The sequence below is a fragment of the Lipotes vexillifer genome, unplaced genomic scaffold (assembly GCF_000442215.2).
Source record: "Lipotes vexillifer unplaced genomic scaffold, Lipotes_vexillifer_v1.1 scaffold666, whole genome shotgun sequence".
Lineage (NCBI taxonomy): Eukaryota > Metazoa > Chordata > Mammalia > Artiodactyla > Lipotidae > Lipotes > Lipotes vexillifer.
This window is the reverse complement of record NW_006787408.1, coordinates 4,504,072-4,529,137: the sequence shown is the minus strand read 5'-3', so window position 1 is coordinate 4,529,137 and position 25,066 is coordinate 4,504,072. Positions and strand designations below refer to the sequence as shown.

Genomic DNA, 25,066 nt, shown 5'->3' with positions numbered 1-25,066 from the left:
ATTTAGTGTTAAACTTCCAGAGTCAATTTTCAAAAAAACTTTAATTATACTGAACTAAAACATTTAAGGATCTGAATGAAACTGTAATTCAAAATTATTAGTTTGTCATAATTCCCTGATTCCTAAAATTCTGTCAGGTGCACAAATCATAGAATTCAGTTACTGAAATACCTTTGTTAGGTTAGAATTAGGAAATAAGATGGCTCTTAACACATTAATTTTTAATAATAAAATTTCATATTATTGAAAAGCTAAAACCTACTACTTTAGTTTTACAAGGACTTAAAAACTATAATTACTTGTATATTTTCAACATCTGTAAGTTATTCATCTACGTATTTCCTAAACCTTATTTTGCAATATACTATACTAAATATATGCTCTTATTTCTCCTATGTATTATTATTATTATTGTATTATTCTTTGATTACATTTTTTAAAGACTAAATCTTAGGATGAAAAGATTTAGATGAATTAGGACTCTTGGTAGTTTTAGACCAAAAGTATCAAAATGTAAAAGGAGTACTCTCAAACTTCCAATTACATAAATTATTTTCTCTTGCCTTTCCAGAAATGTTTAAGATGGAGCATTTAAGGTTACTTAATGACATATCCTATGAGGGCTGAAGTATGTAAACAAAGTTTTTACTTTATAACTTAAATAAATCACCAATAATAAAAACAATACACTATTTCAAAGAAACCTAAGGATTATAAATTGCAATGTAGAGGTTAACTATTATAACCCCCATCTAGATGTTTATAGTAAAAGGATAAAAAATACCCCAAAATGAAATATTTCCTTCAATAAATGTGTCATTCACAATCATTAAAAATACTGGTTCATATTGCATTATGTGGTTATAGTAGTAATCTCAGTACAGAATACTGATAAAACCCTAGCTGACAAACTACAATTCAATTTTCTTAAATATAAGTTTGTGCTGCTCAAACCATGACTTTCCTTTTTCACAAAAGTCCAAATTGGTTGTGGTGCAGAAAGGTCAGGCAGATCACAAGAAGCACATGTTATTACTTTATTAACTCCAGCACAGCTCAGATGATACCTCGCAATTCCCCAAGCTCCCTGGCCCAGAGGGTAAGTACCTTTTTAACTGATAAGGAAGAATCTTCCTAAGAAAACATATGTAAGAGGTTAAATGCTCTGAAAAAGTTTTCAATTTCACAGTTGTCTCCTGGAAAAGAAAAAATGTCAAGGTTAATAGTGTCATTTGAAAAAGAAGAGCTCCCATTTCCAGAAGTAAAACATAGAAGAAAATTACCAGGACAGTCACAGTATCCTCAGTAATACTTTCAAATAAATGAAGCATTCCTTCCTCAAGAGGGCGGACATAGGATGCATTTTCATGAAGATACTGTGAGAACTAAATAGAAGGGAAAGAACTGTGAGTTAAATCACTGGAAAATAAAGAATAGCAAAACATTTGTAAATGGACTCGCTGAGTTTTAAAGCTAAATTCTTTTGCAAACTGTTTTTGGGAAATCAGGCTTTTACACAGAGCTCCCCTCTAAAATCCTAGATATTATTCCCAAGTCCCCATTCCATTGCAAAATGAGGAACTAGAAGAGGGATGACATAATTAATGACCAGGCATGAAGCAAATGGGGAGGGGACACTATTTACAACACAGCACCAACAGGCCTTCTTCTCTAAACAGCTGCTTCTTCATAGGGGTCCCAGTTAAAAAAAAAAAAGGTTTGATAATCAAAACCGTATGACAGGTTTTTGTGTTATGTAACTCATTTAATTTAACTCATTTTTTAGAAGCAAAAGACTTTTAAGTACAGTTTCTTATTTTCACTGTATACAATGTTCAAGGTTAACAAATTCCAGGAATGTAACTATCATCAAAATGAGAATATAAAAACTTTTGTAACTGTCATGGATACTGTAATATTTACAAAGGACTAATTCAGTATGAAGAATAGATTCAGAAAAAGATACCCCAGGCATTTAGACAATTGAGAAGCAAGAAGTTAATTTTCCACTTGTGAAATATCTCAGTTTTCTAAATACTGTATAATGGCTCAAATTTCATTTTCTCAGTATAGAAATGTAAGGTCTCATTTTGCAGATAGGTGATTCAATTGGCCCTACTGCAAACTACACAGATATATGGCCCTGGGAAATTCAGTCCCTCTGGGCTGTAAATAAGTTGAACTCTAAGCTCAGGTATAAACATCTACTTTATGATTCTATGAACAAGTCTAAACGCTTTGGTCATCTTTTAACAAATGGTTTCTGAATCTTCAGTAATACAGACTTAATAGAAAATCACATAGGGCCTTTCAGAGGCCAAAGCACCAAGGGTAAAATATTGAGAAAAATAGGAATTCTTCAAAGTAATGAAATGTTTCTGTTAAGATTAACATATTTGATTCTCGCTGTGTGGGCATAATATGGGAACAAGCTAAAATAAAGTAATGGCGGGAATTCCCTGGTGGTCCAGTAGTTAAGATTCAGCACTTTCACTGCTGGGGTCCGGGTTCAATCCCTAGTTGAGGAACTAAGATCCCGCAAGCCAGGTGGTGGGGCCAAAAAACCCCCAAAACCAAACAAACAAATAACTAAAATAAAAAGTAAATAAAATAAAATAATGGACAAAGAATCAGTGGAAAAATGTTTTTATATTATAGGAAGTGTAAAAGAAAATATAACTACATTAAAATGCTGCAGTTCCATTTTCCTTACCGGGGTCATCTGAAAGCTTTCTCCCACGGTGCTATTAAAGAGCATTTCAAAGGCCCAAAGTTTAATTTTTATGAACTTCAAGAGATTTGTGGAGTCAGATGAAAACTGATGAAAAGCAAGCATCTGCTGAGGGCTTCCTATGAGTACGGCAGCATGATGACGATGGTAAGAGCTAGCCTTTACTGAGTACTTACTATGTGCCAAGCACTGTTCTTAGCACTGTACATGTATTATCTCATTAAATCCTCAAACATACATACCTGTGGGGTAGGTCCTTTATCCTCCATTTTCAAGATGCACAGAGGGGTTAAATAAACTGACCAAGGGAACATAGAAAGTGGCAGAACTGGGCTGCCATCCCAGAAGTATGACTCCAGAATCTAAGCCTTTGCTATACTAACAGGATCTGTGGACATAAATACTATTCAAACCCTGGAATACTGCATGTTGCACACACAGACACCAAAAAAAAGCTGATGAGAAGAATCAGGTAAGTAGAGAGTGGCATGACTCACTTCAGACACCACAGTATGGAGCACTTAGAGTTCATCTATTGCAAGCCCCCTAATTTCCTCCCTTCAAGATGGCCCCAATAATCCCCACCTCCTGCTATTCTTGGCTCTGAGTAACACCCACGCTCACACACTGTGTCAGGGCCAGTCTGTGTTACCAGTACAATATGGCAAAAGTGGTGGTATGTGACTACGTGCATACTCCCTACGGTTCCCTACTCCATGGTTTTGCTCATGTCTTTCCCTCTTCTGCGGTGAAAAAATACCCAGCCCGCTTCGCTCCTCCTATGCAGATCATGCTCATTTTTCAAAGTCCAGTTAAATCACCAAAGAACCTCTCTAGACACTACCACCGACAGCAATCTCCCCTCCTTGATGACCTCATATCACTTACTGCCCATACCACTCACTCACACTAAGGTCTTTAACAACTCCCTTACTATTTCATTTCTTAAGAATCCCCACGTTTGCCGTATTTTACCTTGAGGGTAAAGACTACGACTTGTAGCTTTTCCCATGTCCTCCACAGTACTTGGCGGAGGCACACAAGTGGTCTGATAATTAGTAACAAGTCTCCACGTTTGTTCAGGGCAAACAAAAGGTATCCTGAGTTAAATGTACCTTCTGATTCAATGGAGATATAGTGTCAATGGCAGAATCAACAGGAAAAATCTGAATCCTCTGTTCTGTATAGGTGTGAAAGTTCAGAAGACCCTTGACAAGATCTTGAACAAAAGCCAGGGCCTGCCCAGCGATATCCCGCATCTTCAGCTTTAAAATGAAAAGGATACAGTTAAAGTCAACTATCAAGTTATTACTCCCAAACAACATTATTAAGTCTGCTTTTGGAGAAACATTTGAACTCTAGTATAATTATTCTTTAATTTAAATTCATTTGCTCCCACTTAGATTTTAATACTACCGTCTAAGTAAATTACAATAGAAAGCCGCCAGTTTTGGTAAATATACCTCTCCACTTAACCTAGACTGTTTAAGTGCAAAACCTAAAAGAAAGGTATGACTCAAAAATCAGTGCATCCCCCAATTCAGTTCTAATGTTATCGGACAAGAGACAGCAAAAATCTATATTTACAAATTCAAAAAACAGTGAGTTACACAATTTTTAAGAATGTATGAGAAAAGAAAGTAAAAGTTAAACGCAATGGTTTGGTGCACTAAACAGAGGCCCAAACAACTAATTGGTGTTTCTGAAAAGTTTGACACACACACCACTGAAAATAAAAACTTTATCTTTACCTGATGTCTCCTATTGTGGACTGGAACGTTCAGAGCATTATACTGACTATATTCTACAAAACAAAAATGGCTGTTCATTAAGTCATTTTACATTTACGAAAAAAGAGCTTAACTGAGAAATAATAAATGCTCACCCCATTTCCCAGCTTCTCTCCCCCTCAGCCCCTTCCCTTCCTGATCACTGCAGTGCACTCTGCACAGGCCTCTTTGTACTCTGCACCCCTCATTCCCACCACTCCCAACAGGGGGGCTCATCCATCCCAGTTGGGTCAATCAGTTGGTGCATCAGTTTCTCTCTCCAGATCTAGGCTTTTATTCACAAATGTACACACCAGTAGGTAAAGAGATGCACACCAATCTGTTAGAATATTAAGCCACAACAGTTACCGTCAACATCTTTCCCATAAACCTGCTCCCCGTCTGCCTCTTTGATTTCTGTCAGCTGCACCACATCTTTCCACCACACTGCCTCCTGTTGCTCCCTTGCCTCCTTGCATCTCCCTGACAACTCAGCCTCCAGCCCCCACCACAGGACACCAGGACTATTATCACAACAGCATCAGCCCCCTTCTCCCATTCCAGGGTAGTCTGCACTCTGCTGCCAGATGAACTTTGTGAGTGCACAAATTTCACCAAGACATTTCCAAAAGCTTCTGCAACAACCTACTGACTTGCAAATTAAGTTCCCCCGAGCCCTTTGCCCAGAACTTGAGGGTCCAGCCCCACCCTCCCTTTCAGAACTTACCCATCATTGGCCTCCACATCCCACCCACTCTAGCCTCCAGTCATACTTAACTAATTACTGTCAGGCCCTGACAGCACCTTTATCCTACATAACCACACTCCATGCAATTCCCTGGCTCGTTCTCCCTCACCTCTCTGACCAATAAAACCTACTTTTGCATCCTGGCCCAGCTCAAAGCACACTTCTTCCAAAAGGCTTCCCCAAACAACCGCACCAGTAGTAATCATCCTTACTCTGAAACCCCAAGAGGTTCTTCATGGAATAGCTTAGCTTATATTTTAGATATTTCTCTACCTTATTTCTCCCCTACTGGACTATAAATTCCTTGAGAGTAGGTAGAGATTTTTGTCTTACACGTTTTTGCATATCCTGTGCTCCCCACCCATTTAGACTTTCAGTAAAAAATCTCTATTTCGGAACTAAAAGTAGTAACCTACTGTGACATGGTAAGAACCTAAAATAGGGTGACAACTGGTACTGGAAAAGAAAGGATAAACCCAAAGAGACTCAGAAGGAAATGATTAGAACCTGATGACTAAGGAATAAGGGGAAAATGAAATGCCAAGGCTTTAAGCCTAGTGGATCAAAGGATGCTGGTGCTATTTACATTAATGTAGAAAGCAGTAACAGGTGTTGTTTTCAGATGAATTTAGGTTTTTGACATAATAATGACATATGCTGATTTCAGTGTTAGAGCAAACTGCTATTTTTCTTTGGTGTCTTTTCTTCCCTCTGTTTTTAGGTCTTCCCTAAGAAAAATTGAGAAGAAGTCAAAAATTAATTTCAATGATATAATTGTAAAAACGGAAATGTGTACTAATTTAAATTTAAGTTTCTGCATCAAAACAATTGTTTTCTTTGTCTTCAAGGTTTAGATTTAATACCTGTCTAAAGGTTACAAATTTGGCATCTGTTATATATGTAAGTTGATTTTTCTTTTTTTAACTTCTTTTTGCTGCTCTTGGCTGTGTAAATTACCAGACCATTCCCAGGATGAGCAGGAAGCAGGGCTTACCCAAGTCAACTCCCTAACTATCTCTGGGGATTGTCCAAAGGGCAGGAGATACCAGGCTAAGAAGATTCACCTCCCACCCATCCCACTACTCCTCTCCCACCTCGCCGCCCACCATGATCAAATTTTCTTGTACAAATATTCAGGTACTTTATGTGCAGGTTGGTTTTCACCTTGGGATATGTTAAATACATGCAATTAAAAAATGTGGCTCTGGGCTTTTTCCAAAAAGCCTAGCTTCAGAATAGTTATGTGACAAATTAAAATCTCCCTATGAAACATGAAGGCCGAAGCTGAGCAAAAGGACAAAAAGAAAGCAACCCTCTGTTAGGCCAATGAGATTTTCTGCCAAATAGATTACAAATTATTTTAATTAGTTGGCTATCATAAAGAGGTTCAGAGTTGCAAATAATGGAAAACTGTACATAGTACCTACTTGTATCATTAAAAGGTACTTTTTCATTGATGATTGATAAGGATTCCTCTAATCTACTTGACAAATCTTCATGAAGATTCTTTAACTGTAACTGACTGAAAGAAAAAATACGAAACCACATTATCAATAGACAGTAGATCATCATCTGCTTGTTACCTCAACAGCTGGTATCAGGCTTTCAGAGGATGGTACCTGACATCTGGGATACCCTTGGTAGTAGAGAGTTATTAAAAAAAAAATGAAGAAAAACACTAAGCCTTGATTCTAAAGCTCCTGAGACTCCTGTTGAATGACTAGAAGTTCCAAAGAATTTATCACAGTCCCAATATCTTATACAATTTTAAGTTTATCTCCCCAAGCTCAAAATAATCTTAGAGCCATTTCAAACTCATAAATTTTCTCTTTACAACACATAAATATTTGTCCGAGTATTATGGTAAACGTTTTTAAAGTATTAAAGCGTTTTTTTCCCCCTTGAGCTGAAAATCTGATCATTTTCGGTTTTGATTCAATTAAGAGCATAGATACACCATGCATGTTCAACGCAACTAAACTGAAAAAATGCACTTGATTGATCCTATTAAAACCTAAAATATGTCATTTATCAAATAAATGTTGGTGCATGCTCTTACTACCTAGAGATAAGTAATATTTTAAGATGTAAATATCTCCAAATTATCAATAGATTGCATGACCTCATTTTATTTAAAATTATTTAAAATTAAAAGGTTGACACCATGATCATTAGTCAGTTTTCCTGCCTAGGACTCTCAGAAGGCCTTCTCTTTAGAGTAGTCTAAAACAGAAAGGATCCAGTCCTCAGTACTGGAGCCCCAGAATGCCATCTGCCACAGTCCAAAACATCTGCAGGCTGAGGACTAACGCACAGGCCACTCTACAAAGAATTCATAAGGTCCCAGAGATAAAAAAACTGAAAAGGACCCTGGAGATGATCTACTCCCGTCTCGTTGCAAATGTGAGAAAATTAAGACAGAGGAGCTACTACACCAAAACTCGGGTCTTCTGATTCTCACTTCAGGGCCCCTTGGAATTCACGTTTCCACATACCATTCTTCTGTCCGAAGTCGACATTCCTTGGCCTCCTTTTCTAGAGTCTGAGATTTTACCTGAATTTAAGAAGGAAAGAAAAGCACAGGGAACTCTACTCAATATTCTGTAATAAACCTATATGGGAAAAAAATCTGAAAAAGAATGAATATATGTGTATGTGTAACTGAATCAGTTTGCTGTATACCTGAAACTAACACAACATTGTAAATCAACTACACTCCAATAAAATTTAAAAAAATAAAAAATTTTAAAAAATAAACTATGCCAAACTATATTGTTTGGCTTTCCATTTTGAAATCCTGCAGGTAGAGAAAAAATTTTTCTACTCTTTTTTTTATTTTCTGGTTTTCCCCTATAAATTTTATATAGCTGTTTACTTTGAAATTGTGTTCAACTTGCTAGAAATGTGGTGTGACAAATATAACTAACCAAAATTATATGCATATTGGTCTGTCAAAAAACAAAAGAAGAGCAGACGGCTCAGGCCACAGATGTGAGCTCGCTGAGGAGACGCTGCAGGCAGCAGTCCTGCCTTGAACGGCTAACTTCTGTTCTATAAAGCAGGTGGATGATTTCCAAAAGCCTGGACTATTTTTTCACATGCTCTCACCAACGGCGGGTCTTACCTCTAGTTTAGCCTTGTCGTTCTGCAGCTTCTCGATGGTTTCCATGTACTTCCGGGTCAGGCCATCGACCACAGCTTGGTGCTGGGCCGCTTCCATCTCCAGAGTGGCCAGCCGACTCCTTAGCTCCGCTTCCACGTGCTTGTGCTGCTCATCGGCTTCAAAAAACTGAAAAGAAAAGATCATGGTGTCTTCTCACAACATCCCAATATATACAAATGAAGAGAAAACAACTGCAGCGACTAATCAGTGAGCAACTTCCATAAGGTTCCATATGCTCACTGTGCAAAACCATGCAGGCATGAGCTCGGTGGAGCCTCACGGCAGGTCAGAGGTGGTGTACTTGTAATCCCTCCTTTACAGATGGGGAAACAGAAGCTTCAAGGGATGACCTAACTTGTCAAATGTCTCACAGTCACAGATTGACTCCAAAGCCTATACCTCCTTCCTCCCAGGCTCATGGATTTCTATTTCAAACCATTTCTAGCACACAGAAAACTCAACTGACCAGGGTATAACTCTTCTGTTAGGCTGACTTCTGCAATTAAATAATCAAAAATCAAACAGGTGTTACTCCTGAAGCACGTAAGGCTCCTTTCCTTAATGAGAAGCCAGTAGTAATTAAGAATTATGAATACTTAACAGAAAATTCATGAAGTCAAAAGTTCATTTTGTAAACATTTTCAAAGACTGAGAATGCATATTTATTTTCCACTGTTTGACTATGCTCACCATTTCACACAAAAAATCAGGAGGCATAGTTGAATACACTACCCTATGACTCTTAAAATTTGCTGAATGGTTTGGAGCAGACACTGATTACTCAACATTCCACAAATATTTGAGGGCCTGCCATGAGTGAGGCCCTGTCCTGAGGCTGGGCAGACAAAACCGACATGGTCTATACACTAATGAGACCTTACAGTCTAACAGGGAAACAGATAAAAACCAAATAAGCTGTCATAAATTAAAAAGCAAACACTACTTATTGATAAGCCCCCATCTAAGTGATCCATCCAACCATCTCCTATATAAAATGAAGAGTGCCCAGTATACTTCTTTATTGTTAACTTATGAAGTTATTCTGCTGTCCTCTGAACAAGTGCATATTCAAAGCACACATCCGTATTAAAACATGAATGAGATCTAAGAAATGAATGAATGACAGTGACGTATGTACCTAAGGACCACAGGAAACATTAAAACACCCACCCATACACAAAACACTCTATCTTGCACCGGTTTTTCCACATTGCAGATCACACAACCCATTTTTAAATTCACATGGAAAAACAGAAAGATTTTCTCACTTGTATGTGCAACCGTTCATTCTCTTCTATCTTCTTTTGCAGGTCTTCATCAAAGACACTCTTCTGCTCTTGACTCAACTGAGAAGAAGATTCTCCACTTTTCTGATGGAAAGAATAAGTTATGTCCACATAACTTTCATCCTTTAGAGAAACATCCTAAGGTACACAGATTCTCTATCACCTTAGTAGCTTGTCTCTTCTACGTGTTCACCATTCTCAAACAATCCTGCAAAAGGTATACAGTCCATCATTTAACTTTTCCTATGTGACACAAGTTGGAACTGCAAATATTGCAATGAGCAGGAAAGCTTAAAAAAGAGAGAGAAAATAACAGATAAGGCTCACTAATCTTTGCAGATGAATTCAGGAGTAGTTCTGTTGGAAGACAGAGCAGACCCAGAAAGCTAGCAATACAAATATGCTAATAAATATCATTCCAATTGATCTTTTGGTTTGGGAAATGACAGTTTTACCAATTCCATGAGTCTGAGTTGTTAAAACTCCTTTAAGAAATTAACAGCATTCACAAAAACACATTTATACAGAAGTTCACATAAATTTCTAATTTAAAAAACATAAGATAAAGCTATTATAAATAAACAGAAGGAAAAAGCTCAAAGATTATGAAAAATACTTGCTTTTTGCCTTTTTACCAATATTAACTTTTTCTACATAGAACAGCACTATTTAAGAGCCAATAATGAACATCTGTTTTCATGAAATACACACAGAAGTGAGACTACTCAAGGGACAGCCTAACAATGAACTGTTCAGACATCAGTCACCACCCTCCTCTGCCTTTCTTGTGCTTCACTCCTCACTTAAAATGAAGTCATTTACTGATCCAATGTGAACCAGTGATTAGAAAGCCCTTTGAAAATGGAGCAGCTATGTAACAAACAGACAAACAAATAAACATTAAATGCGAACACAGGAGGTATGTGCACACAAGGAACACTGTTGAATGACATATTCTGGGTTCTTAGTGCTTCCAAATGTGGAAAGCTCTTATTAAAATTAATTCAGAAGTAATTATACCCAAATCTCTGCTAAAACAGCCCTGGGAGAGGATCTCACTAACCTGGGAAGCATGTTTGAAATACAGATGGCTATTCCCTCCCCAAGGGTCTTTCAGAATTTCCAGAGCATGTGTATTTTGACAGTTTCCCAAGTGATTCTAATACATATCTGTTTTGCCCTCTCTCTTCCCCATTTATGTGAAAATTACCACTCCAGAGAATTCTTCCATGTAGGGGAAATGCATATGGAAATGTACTAACACATAATTATGTCAGCTGCCCATCATACGGCAAATACAGTCCTGGGTACTTTTACATGATCCCATTTAATCCTGGCAACAAACCTGAGAGTATCTTCCCCACAACAGAGGTTGCAAGGCTAAAAAATTTGCCTAAAGTCATAGAACTATAAATAGCAAAGAATTCAAGCCTGGGCTCAACTCCAGAGCCAGCACTCTTCCCTCCACACCATGCTGCCTCAGTTACTGCAGGCCTTCTTCCCTCCAACCATTCTATTATTATTGCCTCAATCCACACATTTGTGGGGTGCTGTTCTACAAACATGTCAGACTTTTAAAGACTCAATCACTAGCTCCTGCCCTTAAAGAAGAAGCAACTTCTAAATCACAGAATGATCAAAAGTACTGGATCATCCACCTTAGAGTAATCAGAATCTCACCTCACTACATAAAACCAGAAGGGAAAAAATTATATTTACATCTCAGGACAAGAATACCAAACTGAACTCCTAAGAATAAACACCCGAAGAAAATACATCTGCAACAAACGTACAAGCCTAATGTATGAGTACTTCAACTGCTACTTTCACAGACAGCAGCTACACTTTGACAATGTTTCTCATTCTATCTGCCCTACCTTGGGTTAATGGCAACTCAGTATAACTAAAAAGTATCAATAATTTTGACCAATATGAGATACTCCCTTCACTTTTCTCAGTCACTAAATCAACTATGTGCATGTTGGCTCCTAATAAATTCTTGAAAACTCACTTCCATATGAAAATGCCTCTAATACTTGGTATATATTAATAATAAATGTCTGCTTTCTTAACCCAATATCCAGGTGTAATAATGGAACTTTATAGAGTATTTGGAGGTGAGGTCTTCTGTTAAAACCAGGATGGCCTGGAGATGTCTGTACCTAATGACAAGGTCACACTAACTTGCTTTTACTTGACCTACCTTGTTTTTCTTGCCTCGGGGTTCACTTAGAGCCAGTTCATCTTGAAGCAGCTCTACTCTCTTGGCAAGCTGCAGATTTCGGAATGTCAAACTATCCATTTCCTGCTGCAGTTTTCTCAATGATTGATCCTTCATTTTCAGTTGTTCCTACATCAAAGTGAAAAGAGACCATTCCTTGTAATTTAGCCTTAACATTTAAAAATAATGAAAAAAAAATTTTTTCTTTCACCAAAATATAATCAAAACCTCTTGCTTTAAGGAATTCAAGTTGTATGTTTATCATTACAGTTCCTATGTTTTTAGCTCTGTTTTGTGACAAAATCATTTTCTGGCCAAACCAAGCGTATTTAAAAATAAAACTAAAAGAGTATATATACTGAAGTAACAGTCATCGACTTAGAGTAAAATATCCACAACTATGTGTTGTTATATAATGTTGTTATACTTGTGTCTGGCAGTGAGGAGACACAAAGTCTGAGGCTACAATTTTATAAACTTGAAAGTTTAAAGAGAACCTCAGACTCACTGAAGATGCCCTTTAGTAAGCAAGAAAAGAAGAAATATATTTGTATTCACTATTTCCTATAAATCCTCCTTGAATTTAAGTGAGTCGAAATGAAGTCTTTTTAATATACTTTAAATTATTCTGATTTGTCAAAGATAAAAATCAATATTATCCTACCACAAGAATAGTTTCAGATGCCGTAAAATGAAAATAGAAACAAAATCTAAACAACACATCTTCTACTGACCATTCTGTACTGTTTATACCACGGTAAGGGCAAGAAAATGGGAAACAAGAGAAATATTTAGTTTCACTCTATTTTTTTAAAAAAATATTGTTCTGGGGCTTCCCTGGTGGTCCAGTGGTTAAGACTCTGTGCTTCCAATGCAGGGGGCATGGGTTCGATCCCTGGTTGGGGAATTAAGATCGCACATGCCACGCGGCATGGCAAAAAATGTATATATATATTATTCTAACTATTTTCCTTACGACGTTCTGACAACTTTGTGTTCACTGGTAATCAAACACAGATGGCCATATACTACCATATATTGAAAGATCTGTGCTTTTATTACTTTCTTTGAAAAACCACTATAAAGCTAAGAGGTCAAGTTTTTTTTTGTTTTTGTTTTTTTTTTTTGCGGTATGTGGGCTTCTCACTGTTGTGGTCTCTCCCGTTGTGGAGCACAGGCTCCGGACGCGCAGGCTCAGCAGTCATGGCCCACGGGCCCAGCCGCTCCGTGGCATGTGGGATCTTCCCGGACCGGGGCACGAACCCACGTCCCCTGCGTCGGCAGGCGGACTCTCAACCACTGCGCCACCAGGGAAGCCCTAAGAGGTCAAGTTTTAATGAATAGGGGGTTTAAGGATATTGAAACAGCAACCTACAAAAAACAGAGGCTGGTGTCTGTAATCTATTGACATTATTTGCATGTTGAGGGCACAGCTAGAGGGATAGAATATGTGTTCATTAAAGAGAAAAACATTTTCCTTTTCTGTTGTTTGTTTAGTAAGTCCTTAATTTTTACTTGAAGTTCAATGGTAAATTTAGGCCCAGCCCATGTCCAAATTACTATGTATTTCAAATTATAGAAACTCAAATCAATGAATGCTTACTGTATCTAACAACTCATTGAAGAGACAAACCCAATATAATCAAATGCCTACTGTAACAGAGACATCCTAACATTCCCATTGAGCAAACTGGCAAACTGTCATTCTCACTATAATTTTAATGACCACTGTGATGAATAGTAAAACAGAAAGTAATTTCTTTACATCCCTATAATTAGTTAATCACTAGTTGACTAATGTTCCAACTCCATTAACCAACCATTAATTTCAGAAGACATCCATCCCAACCTCTCTGTAAACCCTAGTTTCTGCAATGAGGACGATAATAGTGGTGTCTGCCCTCACAGACCTGTTGTGAAAACCGAGATAATGGATGCAATGTGCTAGCATAATGCCTGACACACAGTGGGTGCTCAATAAATAGAGCCTGCTGTTGTCACCACGGCCACTATCACAGAGTTAATTGAACACAACCAGCAACAGGAGGGTGTCAAACACCAGAGTGGGCTACTAAGACGAGCTAGGAAATACCTTCCCCAGTAATAGGTTTTAAACATCATGAGGAGAGATAATAATCATTTCTTCAGTGATTTAGGCAAAATAATAACTTGGCTAACATATCCTGACTTTAAAGCTTCTTTTTAATCATCTCAGCTTGGGCGCAGAGAGCTTTGGGAGTATGGGTAAGATGCTCTGAACTATCTCAGCCCTGAGTCTGTGGAACAGCACCTGAGGAGGGAGCGCCCTCAAGAGACAGATTTCTCTAGTGGAGGATCCAACACTAGCCAAGTGAAAGGATGTATCTCTGGGTCTTGGAGACCTGAGTGGAAATTCCCAGGATATGTCACTGGTTGGGGCCTACTCCAGAAGGAGAGAAGAGTAAAGAGAATCTTAAGCCCTTTTCTCTAAAGAGCAAGCAAGGGAGAGAGCGAAAGAATGAGGTAGGCAGTATATTTAACTGAAACTTGGCCAAGAAGGAATCCATATCCTCGAATTAATTTTTCCAATTAAAAATATCACTAAGCAGTACTTATTATATGCCTACTAAAATGAGGTAGAAACATATTCCTGCAACTCCCACCATATTTCTCCTCTCAGTTAAAGTTGCTGATGGTAAGATGTATCACTCAGTCCTCATTAACACAGGTTATTACTATTAAACAGCTCGACCTCAAAGCAAGGTTAATGGACTAAATGATTCACACTTTCAAATCCATTTAGTAGGGGACAACAATCGGCTGAATGCTGGGGATATAAACATGAATATGACACAGCCCCACAGAGGGCTATCAGATGAAGCCAGATAAGAAGCCCCATTAATCCTGATGAATTTAGCTATGAGAGAAGCAAGGTATGAGAGAAATGCATTACATACAGTCCTATAATACATTTTTGTAATTTCTAGCTAAGGAAGTCAAAGCATATCACATTCATACTTAAGCAAGTAGGAAAGTTAAACACAAGAAAACTCTATTACCCTCCCCTATTCTCCTCACTATTCCTAGTGAGTCACTGTCAGAGTTGGGAATTTAACCCAGAAAACTGAGCTGAATTCCCTGCTGTGAGCTTCACCAAACACTAACCTAACCCTCACAACACAAAATACCCTGTAGCCTACCTTTAAAGCAGCAGAATTCGCTTGTTCATCCACAACACCTTTTTTCAAGACCTGATTCTGAGCCCGAAGCTGAAAACAGAGGAGGTAATAATTAATTTTTAATATAAAGCAATCACTTATAGCAAGGAAATCACTTACCATAACTTTACAGGAATCAGTACGCTGAGTAACTATCTGCTCACATATATATGAGAACAAGAATTATTAGCCCGGAAGAGAATAGTAGAGATCATCAGTCTGCCATTTTACAAATAAGGACATAGAGGCTGAGCTGCCCAATGATATAAAACTAATCAATGCAAAATTGAGACTAAAATCCAGGTCTCTCGACTTCCCGTACATGGTTCTATGAAACCAATCACCTCCCTAAATAAAAACTAATACAATAGATAATAGGGTACTGAGTATGTCATTTTCCTTGAAACTCTGACACACCACTCATCTGTAAAATACATACAAACTGGACTGATTATGGAATAAGAATTCAACAGAAAATCAAAATATAGGGCGTCAACATACCCAGCAGTACACTGTACCTAATATTAGTCATGCAAATATCATCACCCGCAATAGCCTCAGGAATGGAGGACTTTTAATCAGGCATCAGTGGAAGCAGTGTACAAAAGCAACTAAGAAGCAAGCTCAATTTAGAAATTGATAATAATAGCAGCTAGCATTTGAATGCTCCGTTACATACCAGGCACTGTCCTAAATACTTTACATACACTACCTCATTAATCCTCACAACCCTATGAAATAGGTGCTATAATTATCGCCATTTTACAGATGAAACCAAGGTACAGAAAAGTTCAATGGCAATGCTGAGATTCAGACACCAGCAGTTTTGACTCCAGGCATAATGTCATTAGACAATATTGGCTACTATTTTATAAAGCTACATATAAATGAGAAAAGTAGTAGGCTGGAGAGGTGGCAGAAGCCTTTGAAGAGGTAGGACTTGGGCTTCTTTCAGTTTTTTTTTTTAAATTGAGGTCTAACTTTATTTTAACTAAAATATACAAAACAGAAATTATACAGCCTGGTGAATTTCTACTTAGGTATATATCTATATCACCACCACCAGCAGGGTTTTGAAAGATAAACCTTCTGTAGTTATCAGCAAGCACAACACAGAGCATGTGAGTATAAATATACCAGCCCAGTGTAGCTGAAGCAAAAGGGTTACAGACTAATTTTCTGAGGACTCAGTACAGAGACCATGAAAGACCAGGTTCTTCTCCGAGAAACTAAATGAATGGGACAATTTTATCTATGAGCTTAAAAAAAATATCTACTTCTAGCTCTGCATAGCTCACATCTGTCTCCTGAGAACAGAAATGACTTTTTTCTATGCCAGAAGAGTAGGAATATTTGAATATTTATGAATTATCTATGATTGTTTTTGTGTGACAATGACATTAGAGATGAGTAGATGCAACAGAAACCATATGGCCCCAAGCCTAAAATATTTGCTATTAGGCTCTTTACACTCTGCTCTAGAAGTTCAGAAGAGAGAAATAAATACCACTTTAATGTTGACTTCCATTGTGTAGTATTTTACCTTTTAAGCAATATCAACATATTATTGGATAATGTGCTACCTAGGTAAGAGAATTCAACAAATACTTTCAAATCCATGTAGCCAAAGGACAGCGATACCACTTCAGTCTTTAGGTTTCATTTCATACCCCTGTTCTAACTTTATTCTCTGATCTTCTTTGTGTGGTATTTAGAAGGTCCTAATGACTGCCTCAAGGACTAGGGATGAAGCTTGAAATCTGCTGAACTGACAGTTTTCTGTAGGACCAGAACTATATCAGTTGTCAAACAAACAAAAAAAAAAACCCTCACCTTTCTTTTTTTTTTTTTTTTTTTTTTTTTTTGCTGTATGTGGGCCTCTCACTGCTGTGGTCTCTCCCACTCCAGAGAACTGGCTCCGGACGCGCAGGCTCAACAGCCATGGCTCACGGGCCCAGGCGCGCAGCATGTGGGATCCTCCCGGACCGGGGCACGAACCCGCGTCGCCTGCATTGGCAGGCGGACTCCCAACCACTGCGCCACCAGGGAAGCCCCTCACCTTTCATTTTTAAGGCACACTTATAAGCTACATAAAGCAAACTGAACAGCCTACTGTGTCATAAAAGCAAAATTAAAGTTTTCAAATTACTGCTGTTCGGAACTTAATCTGTTATAATGAAAAATGATTTCGATTTTCCTTTGGAAAATATTGTTTGCTAAATTGGTAAGAATTCAAACACAGTTTCAATGGAAACATTCAACAGAAAATGCAGCTTTTAGAAATATTTATCGAAAATCCCTTTCTATTATTTGGTAGATAGAAAAGGATAAGCTTGGCCTACTCCACTGCCTTGTTACCTGCACTTGGCATTTGGCATCTTCCTGCATTTCAGCATCACTACTGCCACATCTCTGCATTACTGACCAACATCTTGTCAAATGTGGATACTGCTATGACCGAAAGATAAAGAATCTTTATCTTTCTCCTCACCAGCATTCACCACAGTGGGAGGCAAATGTAGTGTTTGTTTCAGAAACAGTTACCGATCGTCACTAATGCCTCTAGGAGACTAGTGTGGAGACTCCAGTGGATGTGGATGTAACTGAGAGACAATTGCGCTGAAGTCTCCACTAGGACAGAAAAATTCTCCAGAAGGTGACATAGCCTATTTCCAGCAGCTGTGCCATGCACTTTTGTTCCATTCAGCAGAGAAATGGTCCTCTGAATCCCAACTCAGAAACACTTAGTCCTTTTCAAACCTCATTTTTCATTGTGCTGTAATCTTCTGATGAGCTTTACCTTTACTCAGAAAACACAGCCTTTTCTCATTTTGACCAACCAAACCCCAACTGTTCTAGAGCCTACTTCCTACTCTGGTCCTACTTCTTCCATAAATTTTCCCTAACCATTCTCTATAGTGCCCCTATGGTCCACAGTGACCTTGCCCTCAGTTCCCTGGGCACTTGCTAGTAACAAGACATCTCCTATTTAAACTGTTCAGTTTTAATTTTACTTTTTAAAGCAGTACATTTTATGTTTACTAATTTATGTATGATTTCTATACTCAAGTCCCATCTGCCAATTAAACTGTCCTTCACAATAGAGACTACAGTATACTTCCTTGTATCTCCTGCGTACAATGAAAGATCAATGCTATGGATAGAGAAGGCACTCAATAAATTTTTAGTTAATTAATCAAATTAAGTGCTGTAAATAAAAGGTGTTTAAATGCAACACATTAAACAACTATAAGAGATAGCTAGAATCTTCTGTGTTAGAATCACTCTTACATAACAGTTTCCATACAGTGGACATTCTGACATTTATACACGTTTTATGACCCTATAAAACAAATCTTTAGATGTATAGCTTTTCTCCATTACAAAGTAATGTATGCAACAGATAACCTGAAGCCCATCCCTAAGCCTCACCAAAACCCTGATTTCAGCACACTTGAGTCATCTGCAAACCACAGCTTCAGTTATCTCTGGCCTGGATGATCCTTAAAAACACTCCCAGTTCTAACATTTTAGATATTCTACAGTGCTGGAATACCACTTAATCTTTCTCTCTGCCTACTAACTTGCCCCTCGCAGTGGAAAAGGATAAAGTAACTGAAGGCTACATACTATGTACTAATGGCTGGGGTCATTTTGTCACTGAGTTGCGAAGAAAACCTTTTTTCAGAGCTGCCCTCAAACGAGACCCTTTCTCTAGCTCCTGCTCCCACGCGAGGAAATTCATTAGGACGAAACCCCCACTCGCAACGCAATCCTGTAATCTAGCTGCCTCACCAGGGACTGGTTGGAAATTCAGCTGAATTGAAGACCGAGAGTAGGACACCCCTTGTCTTTCTAAAGCCTTGCTATTCAAAGTACGGTCTGCGGACAGCTGCAGCAGCATCACCTAGGAGCAGAATCTCAGGCCCCACCCCAGACCTACTGAGAAAGTATCTGCAGTTTAACAAGGTCTTCAGGTGAGTCACATAGACACTTACGTTTGTGATGATCTAGGGGCTAAGCTAGCACAGCTCAACAGGGTAGCCATATCCACATGTGCCTATTTAAACTTAAATTACGTAAATAAAATCCAAAATTCATTTCCTCAGCTCAGCTAGCCACATCTCAAGTACTCAATAGCCCCACATGCTAGTGGTCACCCTACTGGACAGCAAATATGCAGAACGTTCTCATTCTCCTGAAAGTTCCATTGGATAGCACCGAACACAGACCGTTTTCCAATCCACCTTTAGTAGTGAACCCTACACATCAGGGTAGAAAAAAGCTGATACTCCATTTTAATCCAATCCAGCCCCAGAGTCTATTTCTCTTACAAGAGAGGGCGATCAATCAGGTTCAGCCAAGCCCTGCTATCTGGAAAGCAAACACACCAAATCAAGACTGAACCTTTCCTAAAATGAGCATCTCTAAGAGTATAAGTCTAAAAAGTTTCAAAAGGCAATCTCCTCTGTAACTAAAAGAAGCATCAATTGCAAAGTCAACTGTTAGAGAAATATGGATGTTTACCTTTCCCACTGGCTTTTTTTTTTTTTTGCCAGTATCACGTTGTTTTGATTACTGTAGGGTTTTTTTTTTTTACTATTTATTTATTTACTTGGCTGTGCCACGTCTTAGTTGTGGCACACGGGATCTTCGTTGCCACGTGCGGGATCTTCCTTGCGGCACTCGGGAACTTTAGTTGCAGCATGTGGGATCTAGTTCCCTGACCAGGGATCGAACCCGAGCCGCCTGCATTGGGAGCGTGGAGTCTTACTCACTGGACCACCAGGGAAGTCCCCCCATTGGCTTTTATTGCCTTGAAAAGAGCTTTAAAAAGATCATCTGAGCAAAAGCTACTATACCGATACCATTTCCTGAGCAATGGTTCTGGTATGCATCCAAATGACTAGAGAGGTTTGTTACAACACAGACTGCTGGGTCTGACCACCAGTTTCAGATTCAGTAAGTCCTGGGGAGACCTAAGAATTTGTATTTCTAACCCATTCCCAGCCACTGATGACGCTGATCCAGGGTCTACACTTTGAGAACCCAGAGTAACACAAATACTGGAAAGATTAGAACTTCAAACTTGCCTACACGTTAACATGGTGCCAGGCAAGAGTGCAGAAGCCCATTCCGAGAAAGCAGGCTGATATCAAATGAGCCAGGACTGCATGCTCTCAGCCTCATCTCCAGAATGAGATATACCAGAGCATCAGAAGCAGAGCAGGCCGTGGAAGAAACACCAAGTAAGAAATGGTCTTTGACAAATGAGGGCTTGATTAACTTTCCCTCACGTCCCAAAGGGGCAGCCTCCGTCTATTACCTATTAACTTCATAAATCTCTGAAAACCAGCTTCTACATACCATTCCCCTCCCCCAAACTCCGTTAAACCAGAAATGTTTAAAGCCTCCAGTGATCGCCTAATTGCCCAAACCAGAGGGTCTTAATCTCCATTTTTACTGACCTTTCCATAACACTGTTTCAGCAACCTGTCCACCTCAGAAATTCTCACCTGCTTCGGCCTCCATGGTTCATCTTTTATCTAACGAAACTCTCAGTCTCTTTAATGGGAGCTCCTCATACTGCTTTTTTCCTTCTCAGGGGGAAAAAAGATGATGATAGAAGTTACAAAGGAAGAAATGGGCCCCTTCCCGGAACACAGGCCAAGATCTGCATTAAATAAGAATGAGAAGATTCTGCAAATGTCCTTGGTTTAGGGATCATGCTTGCTGCACTCTTGATTTGTAGGCCTCCTTCTACATATTAAAAGGAAATCTTTTTTCTTTGTATCCTAAATAAGGAAAAAGAAAGATGTAACTGGATTTCAACATCAGCCCACAATTTCTGCACCAGGGAAGCTATCAAAAAGGTAGAATACCCCCTTCCATAGGCACAGGGCTGAAGGTATCGATAGCATAGATCTTATCTAGAAATTGCTTGGCACTAGAACTGACAGGCAATAAAAAGCACATGAAATCTTTTGACCAATCCGTGTTCTCACATTCTGAAATTTCCATCACATTGCAATTAAAAGGATGAAAAATGGTCTGGCCCAATATGGGAGATAACCTGAAGTCTGGCAGACCTCCTATAGTCTCCTTAGCATTTCCTCCTACTGTCACATCCTTCCCACAGGTGTTCCCCAAAGAATCTACCTAAAGTGATTAACTCTCAAAGTTCAACTATTGTCTTTATGGGAACTATTGTCTTTATGGGAATTATTACAAAAGCTTTGGCCTTTGTCCTGACTTTCAGCCAGTCTCTCTCCACTAGAAATTTTCAGCAATTACCCCAACAGCATCTCAAGCTACTATGTGAATAAGATAGCTTCAGTGTACCTTCCAACCATAAATACTATGATTGCACCTAAACTTCGCTCCAAACTGGCTCACCTTCCTGCCCACCTTCCTCTGCCAGTGGCAGTGGTGTTCCCTCAGAGCAGTCCATGGGTCACCTTCAGAGTCAACTCTCAGTCTTCCCTCACTCATCACATCCCACACAATGAATGAGACACAAGGATGACTGCCTTGACACCTTTATATCCTTCATAAGTTTGCTGCTACGTGTAAAGCAGGCACACAAAAAAGAGGTAAACTAAACCATATTTTTTAACCATAATTCCTAAATCTAAGCCCCCTCTCCATCTCAACAGCCACGAAACTTTATTTAATCCTACGTTACACTCCCCAAAATTATTCAAAGAGCCTACAGTCTGGTCTTCTTTTCACCAATCTTTCCCCATTTCAGTCCATCCTCCACACAGCTACCAGTTTTCTTTCTAAAAGCAATGTCACTCTCCAGTTCGAAAACCTTTAACGTCTCTCCATTACTCAAAGTTCAAACTTTTTATTTGACAACCACAACCCTTCATGATCGGGTCCAAATTATCCCTCCAACCATATTTCACCACTCTCTGTCGTGTATCTGAATGTGCCTTCATGTCAGCAAACAGAGACTGTCTCCTTTGCCTGGAGTACTACCATCCATCCCTTCCTCCCTATTCCCAACTCCCCAATCTAAGTAACTTCTACCCTTACCCGCCATTTCTTCTGTGCTCCCACTGAGCTAACACTTGTCATCCTGTATCATAATTATGTACAACAGTTGAACATTCTATTAAAGGGTTCTCTTTAAGCTGGAACTCTGCCTCACTCAACAGGGCCCGGCAGATTGTTCACAGGTGGCACTAATTGTCTGCTGAACAAAAGAGCTCACAAATCCAAAATAATAAAATCTTTCAAAGTTTTTATTACTTTTGGGAGGCTATACAATTATTGCAGCAATGCAATCACTGTGCAAAATATTTCTGGAAACTCTTCTGCCATTTGGAATTGCCTTGTGAGCTTGTTTACTCTCCAGAAGAGAAAATCAGTCTCCTTATTTTATACTCATGAAACATTTTCACCCAAAAATAGTTGAGCCAAGTTTGAGTACTGTCATCCTCCACCCACCACACTTCATCACATGGATTTGTTCCAAATAAGTTCTGGCCCTTTCAAACAAAAAAATATTCCTTCAAAGGATAAAAACTTGCCATCACTAACATCATGCCACAGGCCCTTAAGGCAAATTCAAATGGAAACACAAGAAGTTTTGCCAATGGTAGCACCCATGGAATAAGTGTAGCATCCCAAAAGGCTCCCATTTGACGGTCAAAAGACTTACGTGTGTATGTTTAGGCACAGGTTTTATTTTTCAAAGAGTATTTCATTTTGCCCTGCTGCATATTTGTTACATGAAATTTAAAAATGTGTCTCAGTTTCTCCAAATTGTAAAAAAGGGACTAAGTCTTCCAGTTGCTCCCATGAATGCCAAGATCATTGAAAACGAAGTTTAATAACTAATGAATCAATTTCCAAAAATGTAAGGTTCTGCTTTCAGTACTTCATTAGAATATTCTTGAGGCAGAACCACCCTACCCATTAAAGCAGCACCACCCTTCTCCGAGAAAAGGGTTCCATCGTTTAAAATACTGATGCCATAAATACAACAAAGGGACAGGTCCCTACTTTGCTTAATTCAACATGTACTGAGCACCTGCTGGGTGCTCTTCCCCAGTCCAGGTGATCCAAGAAACAGAGAGATAAAAGGACACAGCCCTAGCCCTCAAGCTTTCAAACTCATTTTCAGACAACATCTTGCCAAAGCACTGAACCCATTCATAACCACCCATCTCTGGCGAAGCAATTTACACGCATGACTCTATTTACACTCCTGACTTGACTGGGGGCAGATAAATCTCTTTATCCTCATATCATCCCTGTGGGAAAGGAGAAAACTTGATCCTTCCCATCGCTGGGCTGGGAAAATTGAGGAAGCAGCCGTGGAGGGATGGTCCTCACCTTTCCCCGTCCCCTCCCGACCAGCACCAGAGGCGGAAGCCAGGATTTCTGACATCCCAGTCCAAGCCCGCTAGTTCAGTGAGAAGGAAGAATCAAACTCCTGCTCCTTCCCGCAGAAACGCACACGGACTCAGACACCGCCCGGCCCCATCTCCTGAGAGCTGCAGGTGAAGGCACGGTAATGGTGGACAGAAGAGGCGGAGGAGAGAGAAGGGGCGCGCTCACGTTCCCCCCTCCGCCGTCCCCCTGTGTCCCGACAAGTCGCTGCCAAGGCAACCCGAGGCCGCAGGGCCGGGGGCCCCCTACTCCCCGCATACGACGGGTACCTTCGAATACTCCTGAGCCAGCTTCTGGTATTTCCCCTGCAACTCTGCCGAGGCCATGGCCTCCCCCGCCCCGTCCAGGCCAGGATGCCCAGGCCGCTCAGCCCCGCCCCCTCGCCCCCAACCCCAGACACGCTGCCTGGTACGGTTCCGCCAGAGCCTGCCCGCTCTGCCACCACCGCCGCACCTCCTCCTCCACTTCCGGGTTCGCCCGGTGAGAGGAAGGCGGAGTGGGGCCGGGGGCGGAGCGACCACCGGGGGCGGGGCAACGTCTTGACATCACGGCCCCCACCCTTCCGCGCCCGAGCACGTGCACGCGCAGGCCCCCCGGCGCTCCTGGGCTCTGCCTCTGGGACTGGGGGGCGCCATCTTGACGCATGGTCCAAGATGGCGGCCTAGAACAGGGAAGGAGAGAATGAAAAGGGGAAGAGAATGATGAGAGCCCACAGAATGGGCGGGGGACGGTGGAGAGGGGCGGTGGTTGTGAAGAACCGAGGACCGGAAGAAGAAACATTCTAAGCGCATCAAGAATTCTGGTCGGACACACTGCCCTCCCCCGCTGGTTCCCATGGCAACCGTCTGGCGTTTGATGGTTACGTCTTTCAGAAGGTGCACTGAGAGAAACACCTCTATATTCCGCTACCTCGTTTTCCGGATATGGTAGCCCTGGACATGCCCTGCATTATAAACTCTCAGACCTCCCCCAAATTTGTAACGCTCGCTGCTGCCACCCTCCCCCGCTCCAGACCAGACAAACCTCCATTGTCTTATATTTTGACACTGAGATGTCTTTGTGTCCATTCTCTACCCACTCCATTCGCCCACCCCTGCCACCATACGGGGACTACATCAGAGCCTTTTCTCAGTGGACTGGGAAACAAACCTTTAGGAAATTTCAGGGAATGACCCCTGCCGCGCATGCAGAGATAGTGGACGTTAAGGACAAATAACTGGACGATTGAAGCAAAAAATAGTCTGCCTGAAACATTTTATGCCGCTTCATTCATTAAATATGTTTTGAGGACGTATTATATGTTAGCTATTCTAAGCATTGCATTTATTGCAACATTGAAATGTTCATAGAGGAATAAATAAATAAATTCAGAATATATGTTTGCCATAAATTACAACACAGCAGTTTAAAACTCATAACCTAGATCTGTATATATCTGCATATATCTGTATATATCAACATGACAAAACACTGTTAAATGTAAAAAGCAAATTGCAGTATATACTACAGCATGAAAAGGTACATTTAAAAAATATGAAGCAACATTTG

At 39.9% G+C, this 25,066-nt stretch overlaps 1 protein-coding gene across 3 annotated transcripts in view; it reads right to left on the bottom strand.

Annotated features, from left to right (window-relative positions):
* Positions 1-24,007, bottom strand: part of PPP1R21 (protein phosphatase 1 regulatory subunit 21) — a 56,876-nt gene extending 32,869 nt beyond the window's left edge. For all 3 annotated transcript variants that reach the window (XM_007459986.1, XM_007459984.1, XM_007459985.1), the window contains exons 1-11: positions 23,788-24,007; positions 15,098-15,166; positions 11,901-12,047; positions 9,680-9,781; positions 8,373-8,537; positions 7,744-7,802; positions 6,676-6,770; positions 4,483-4,535; positions 3,847-3,996; positions 1,284-1,385; positions 1,108-1,196 (exon numbers count right to left, since the gene is read on the bottom strand). In XM_007459986.1, the coding sequence (XP_007460048.1) occupies positions 1,108-1,196; positions 1,284-1,385; positions 3,847-3,996; positions 4,483-4,535; positions 6,676-6,770; positions 7,744-7,802; positions 8,373-8,537; positions 9,680-9,781; positions 11,901-12,047; positions 15,098-15,166; positions 23,788-23,844 (1,088 nt within the window). In that variant the 5' untranslated portion in view covers positions 23,845-24,007. The remainder of the gene's footprint in view (positions 1-1,107; positions 1,197-1,283; positions 1,386-3,846; positions 3,997-4,482; positions 4,536-6,675; positions 6,771-7,743; positions 7,803-8,372; positions 8,538-9,679; positions 9,782-11,900; positions 12,048-15,097; positions 15,167-23,787) is intronic.
* Between the last annotated feature and the right edge of the window lie 1,059 nt (positions 24,008-25,066).